Source organism: Hyperoodon ampullatus, assembly GCF_949752795.1.
Source record: "Hyperoodon ampullatus genome assembly, chromosome: 3".
Classification (NCBI taxonomy): Eukaryota; Metazoa; Chordata; class Mammalia; order Artiodactyla; family Ziphiidae; genus Hyperoodon; species Hyperoodon ampullatus.
Window position 1 is genome coordinate 166,454,743 of NC_136916.1, and position 6,493 is coordinate 166,461,235.

The 6,493-nt window shown below is 47.6% G+C and overlaps 1 protein-coding gene across 2 annotated transcripts in view; it reads left to right on the top strand.

Annotated features, from left to right (window-relative positions):
* Window positions 1-5,686, top strand: part of TDP1 (tyrosyl-DNA phosphodiesterase 1) — a gene marked incomplete at its 5' end in the record, with an annotated part of 71,712 nt that extends 66,026 nt beyond the window's left edge. For both annotated transcript variants that reach the window (XM_079700226.1, XM_079700227.1), the window contains one exon: window positions 5,402-5,686. In XM_079700226.1, coding sequence (XP_079556352.1) covers window positions 5,402-5,475 — 74 coding nt within the window. In that variant the 3' untranslated portion in view covers window positions 5,476-5,686. The remainder of the gene's footprint in view (window positions 1-5,401) is intronic.
* Window positions 5,687-6,493: the final 807 nt, after the last annotated feature.

The following is a 6,493-nucleotide window of genomic DNA, read 5'->3' on the forward strand; positions in this document are numbered from 1 at the left end:
ACACATTCATTTTTCACTAGCAAGAGGTATTACCAGAATTTCAAGAAATCCATGACCACTCCTCCCCACCCTCCAACCCACAGATGCTTTAGATCCAGGCCGTGTTTATGTGCCAGCCTGACAACTTATTAAGTGACCTTGGGCAGTGGTTTGTATTCTCTATGCCTTAGTGTCTCTGTTTGCAAAATGAGAACATGAGAGTGCATAGCTCACTGTTGAAGAGTGACTGAGATATGGTCTAGAAAGCATCTAACCCAGCGTCCAGCTCAGAGTTAGCAGCTGATTTCGGTTAGCCATTGTTTCTGTTATTTAAAATGTCCAGTTCAGTTATAACAGTGGATTGATGGCCATCCCTCCCCCTCCCCCCATGAACTGACATTCAGAAGAGCCTGAGGCTTGTGCAGGACAGTCCCTAACCCAGGACATGACCCAGTGACCTGCCCCCCTTCTGGCTTTGCGCTGCACCTCTGTCTTTTCTCCCATTCTCTGCTCTTCATGTACCTCACCCCTACCCCCAACCTGAGTGCTCCTGAATAAACAGGTTGGAGGTGGGAAGGACTAACTGTGACAGCCTTATTTAGGCTTAGCCTCCTGCGGTCTGGCCCCAGGCATTGTACCTCCCACCCACAGCCTGGAACCTTGGCTGTAATTTCACCCCCTCCCTTTAATCCTAATCTCCAAAGGACTATAAAAGCAAGAATGGAAGAGATAGAGGAGCCTTAGAATTATCCTAAGGTTCCCTCAGTTCCGCTAGCAAAAGCATTCCTAAGAACTTAAAAGTTTAAAACTAGGTAGTGTCTTAGACCATGTAATGAAAATGGTAGTCCTTTTATGTGACCAGCAAGCAGAAGTTTTCCATTGTTTAAGTGAGTTTTCTAATTTTTACGCATTTCCTTTGAAAGACATATGCGAGAGAGACTGGAACATTTTAGTTGTTTTTATCAGTACTGTTTTACCTTCCACACTGCTTTACTAGCATGTAGAATAATGCCAGGGATTCAGATATCACCATTCCTGTAAAGCAACATTCTGGGGAGTCATGTGCACCTTAAAAAGGCATCTTGAGCTTCCCTGGTAGTGCAGTGGTTAAGAATCCGCCTGCCAATGAAGGGGACACAGGTTCAATCCCTGGTCCGAGAAGATCCCACATGCCGCGGAACAACTAAGCCCGTGTGCCACAACTACTGAGCCTGTACTCTAGAGCCCGCAAGCCATAACTACTGAAGCTCGCGTGCCTAGAGCCCGTGCTCCACAACAAGAGAAGCCACCGCAGTGAGAAGCCCACGCTCCACAACGAAGAGTAGCCCCCGCTCACTACAACTAGAGAAAGCCCGTGCACAGCAACGAAGACCCAACACAGCCAAAAATAAATAAATGTAAAAAAAAAAAAAAAAAACAAAGGCATCTTACCAGTGCTTGGAAAAGTTGAGTGGTTAAGAACATTTCAGAAGCACTGTATTTCGGGCTTTCCTGTTGGTGCAGTAGTTAAGAATCTTCCTGCCAGTGCAAGGGACACGGGTTTGAGCCCTGGTCCGGGAAGATCCCACATGCTGCGGAGCAACTAAGCCCGTGCACCACAACTACTGAGCCTGCGCTCCAGAGCCTGCAAGCCACAACTCCTGAAGCCAGGGTGCCTAGAGCCCGTGCTCTGCAACAAGAGAAGCCACCACAATGAGAAGCCCGTGCACCGCAAAGAAGAGTAGCCCCCGCTCAGCGCAACTAGAGAAAGCCCACACACAGCAACGAAGACCCAACGCAGCCGAAAATAAATAAATTTAAAAAAAAAAAGCACTGCATTTGAATAAGTGATTTTCAAGCCACTTTAACATATATAAGATCTTGTTCAGTATTTTTTAAGTCAGGAGACTATAAGAAGAGCAGAGAAATATACTAATGTGAACAAATCACAGTTGGATACAAGAGACCACCACACATCCTGACACCAAGAAATTGATCAAATAAAACAAAAACAAAGACTTAGCTACAGGGGTACCTGCTTTATGCTTGCTGCTTATTCTCTCCCCACAGGTATATCATTGAGAACCTGCTGTGCACAGATACCAGCTAGGTGCTTGGAATAGATCAGTGAACAAGACAGACACAAATCCTTGCCCTCCTTGAGTTTATATTACTCCTCCCATGAAAAGTTACACATACCCAAACCCATTTTACAACAGGAACTGTGTTTTTAAAAGAAAACTTTTACAAAGCAAAATCACTAACACTGTAAATCACGCACTGTAGCATGTAGTCCCTGACCACAGGGACACACACAGGGAACCATGCCCCCCAGGTTGTCCTTGGTCCTCCCCCACCGTGGCCCTAACTCAGGCCTCACCCGGACCCTCACCCGGACTCTCACCCGGACTGTGCTGCTCTTTCATTTCCCTGGTTCTGCGCTCCACCCCCTGGATGCCATCCTCCACACTGCTGCCAGGCTCATCTGGTCATTCCCTCTCCTGTTTTAAATCCTTACATCGTATTCCAGAAAAAAAAGAAAAAAAAAAAGACGTTTTTCATCCCCTTTAGCCTCAGATCCCACATAGATTCTGTGAAGATCACCTTTAGAACTTGACAAGGGTGCACATTGCCAGGCCCCAGCCCAGACCTACTGAAACGAGCTCTCCAGGGGTGGGTCCCAGAAAAACGTGCCAGCAATTCCCACATCAGCCCAGTCAGGGAACTGCTGCACAGACACAGTGGGGTTCAGCATCCCAGCAGCAGGGCGTGCCTGCTTGTCTGCCTGCCCCCTGGACCGTAAACTTGAGAGGCCTTCATGTTTGGCTAGCGGAGTACCAGGCATCTAACCAGCACGACCAAGTATTTCATATACACATGTGACTGTATCATGTGAGGCAAGTTGTTCTCTCATGGGACAGTTTAGGAGGATTGCCTAAAACAGGCCTTCATCTGAGCCAGTGAGTGGTAATGGCTGATTTCCAGTAGTAATGGGTGTAAAAACACAACAGAATCATAACCCCCCTCTTTTCACCTTCCTCTTGGCCCTTTTTGTGGCCTTCCCCCACTGTAGTGGAAGGCCTTGCAGCTGGCATGGAAAGGTTCTGTCCGGGAGGTGCAGACATTTGCTCATTTATAAAGCAGAGCCTCAGGGGGATTTGCCAGGAGCGTGGTTTCCAGGTCCTCGCTTGGTCATCGTTGGCTAAATTTGAGGGAAAGGAATAGTCATCCCTTGGTATCTGCCAGGGATTGGTCGAGGACCCACCTTGGATCCCAGAATCAACAGATGCTCAAGCCCGATAGTGAGCCATCCGTATCCGCAGTTCCACATCCCCAGATTCAACCAAACACTGATCGTGTAGTGTGTATTTATTGAAAAAAATCGCATATAAGTGGACCCTCACAGTTCAAACCCAAGTTGTTCAAGGGTCCACTGTAAATGCCGTGGTGGTCTTTAAGTTACAGCCTCACTGGCAAGTGTCTGTATCACAGATCTGCACTGGTGAAGAATCTCTCGAATGGCTATTCATATAGCAGGGATCAGGGGGTCTTCTGCCTGGGGGATGAAACAGAGCAGACATTGCCCAACAGAGCAGTTTGCAGGGAAAGAGGTAAATAAGGGGAAGTCCAGCCACAGAAGATGGTGTTTCCAATGGAAGAGAGTGCGTGCTTTCTTAAGGCCAGTGAGTAGCCAGGGAGTCAAGTCTCCAGCCCTGCTAGTCCCTTACCTCTTAAGAAACTTAATTACCAGAAAGTGTGGTTTCATGCTTTCAAACCATCTCAAGGCCAAAGGGGAGAGAACGGGGTTCTGATAACTTGTTGCCATCTTTGGCATTCTTTTCCTGCACTTCCTGTTGGGAGTTGCCATTTGCACACTCGCCCTGTGATTATTCAAAACAGACAGCGAGGCTGGGTGGAAGGAGCAGCAGATACCATTGTTTGCCAGGTCGGCCTCCAAGCTACCATCTGCCTCTGTTCAGGAAAAGGAGAAAGCCTCCCCCAGGGGCTGCAGGCGGATGGTCCATCTCAGCTGACCTGCCAAGTGGCCAGTTTACTATAAGCATGCAACCCTTCCATCCTCTGTATTTCTCAGGACAATAATATGGGGGGTTCTTTTTAATCCTTGTAGTGTATTTATACCCTACCCGTATTTTTTTTAATTAAATAATTTATTTTTGGCTGCATTGGGTCTTTGTTGCTGCACGTGGGCTTTCTCTGGTTGTTGAGAGCAGGGGCTACTCTTCGTTGTGGTGCTTGGGCTTCTCATTGCAGTGGCTTCTCAGAGCAGGGGCTCTAGGTGCTCAGGCTTCAGTAGTTGTGGTGCACAGGCTCAGTAGTTGTGGCTCGTGGGCTCTAGAGCAGAGGCTCAGTAGTTGTGGCGCACGGGTTTAGTTGCTCTGCAGCATGTGGGATCTTCCCGGACCAGGGCTTGAACCCGTGTCCCCTGCATTGACAGGTGGATTGTTAACCACTGCACCACCAGGGAAGTCCCTACACCCTACCCATATTATTATGGTTCTTTTTGAAATGGTTTGACTCTGGCAGTAGCCATGTGTGGTAAAAGAGATTTGTTCCAATTTTTTCAATTTGTGAAACATCAGTTAAACGGAAGAAAAGTTCACACATATTGAGCACCTACAACATGCCAGGAACTTTCACAGATGTTCTCTCATTCATGCTTCACAATAATCCTGGGAGTTTGCTAATGTAATTACTTCCCATTTCAGAGATAGGGAACCTGAGGCCAAAATCCCCATGCCTTCTTCAGGCTGCAGAGAAGGATGAAGGCAGGATTTGAACCCAGGTCACCTTTCCGTTGTACCATTCCAAGGCATGTTGCTTTTCTCAGTGTTGGTCTACGGGCATTATACAGAGACCTTTATGCCTTATCAATCACTAGCCTTAAGTTACAGAACAAAACCATTTCAGGGATGTGACGCTGGGCGTCTTGGCTCTGTGCGACCATGACCAGCTGCTGAGAGCAGAAAAATGGCCTTTGACTGAACCCATTGTCACTGTTGGTTTCTGCAGGTTCTTAAAAGAAGAAAATGAGCTGCCCTCATTTGTTACATTCTCTCTGTGTGGAACACTGCGTCTTGTGCACTACACGGGTTTATTTCATTTAATCCTCCTGGCAGCTCCAGACTTAGATACACATAAGGAGGCTGAGGCTCAGAGAGGTGAAGTGACTTGTCAACCTAAGTGGCAAGCCAGCATTCACCCCGGGCTTCAGCCTGCTCCCATGTTCACTCACCCATGTCTTAACATGAACCTTTACTACAAGCTGTTACCTATAAGGGCTCTCGTCGGGGCTTGATTCAGAAAAGGCTCTTCATGATTTGTAGACTCCGGCCCATGAGTAGTTTTATCCTGTCAGGTGGGTGAATTTTCTGTAATCCTATTTAAATCAGTATTATACTTATGTAATATTTTTTTCCCCCAGATCGGCCCTGGATTTGGAACATTCCTTATGTCAAAGCACCAGATACACACGGGAACATGTGGGTTCCCTCCTGAGAGCAGTAAAGTACTGTGAAGTTGACGTGTAAGGCATTGAACCCCGAACATTGGATGTCCTTGTTTGCACTGGGTGTTCACTTTTCTTAGTGTTTTATCTGCCCCCCTACAAAACTCTTTGCAAAGGTCGAGCTTTCAAGCACAGATGTTGGTTATCCTTTTAATGGCCATTGTTAACATTCTCACTTTAAAAAATTATATATTTTCGTAATTCCCTTTTCTATGCTTTGGAATGAAAGCTATTAAACTTCACCACGTTAAAAGAATATATAGGTGTAAAATGACCTTCCTAGCGATGAGAACTTTCAGGGCGGTGTCGGCGCTTGTGGATTGAAGATTGACTTGTGTCAGTTGTGCTCTGTCAGGAGAGGTGCTCTGGATTCAGCTGAAACTTCTCAGAGCAGGAACGTGACCTCTCACCCAACCCTCTCTCAGCTTTCTTAGTGTGTCTCGGGGTTGCTGGGGGGAGTCTGGGGTGTGTCGGCTGGCGTGGCTGCCCCGACGCCGTGGGCCGTGTTGACCGTCGTCACCCTGCAGCCTTAGACGACGTTTCATCCCCCGCCCCCGGCCGTGCTGGCTGCCTTCCCGCTCAAGGACCACCTGCCCGCCCCTCACGCATTCCCCACAGTACATGGTGTCTCCTCCATCCCCAGAAATGTCCACAAAAGACAGCTCGCAGGATCATACAAAAGCACACAAGTATTTCACTCAGAAGAGCCCCTGAAAGGTGGACTGATTGGGTGCCTTTAATTCACAAGTGAGGGAACTGAGGCCCAGAAAGGTTCAGGACGTCCCCCAGGCCCCAGCTGCCTGGGTCAGAGCGACAAGCATCATCCTGCTTTGTGTCCTGCTTTGTGAGGGGCATCTTCCTGCCTTTCACACGCAGGATCGCGCTCTCCTCAGATGACTTAGAGCCTTCTCGTTTTTTCTTCTGCGTGAGGCTCATTTCCAGGTTGTCATCAGCTTCTTCATCCTAGAATTTAGAATAGAGTTCAATGTTAATTTTGAAAGATTTTTT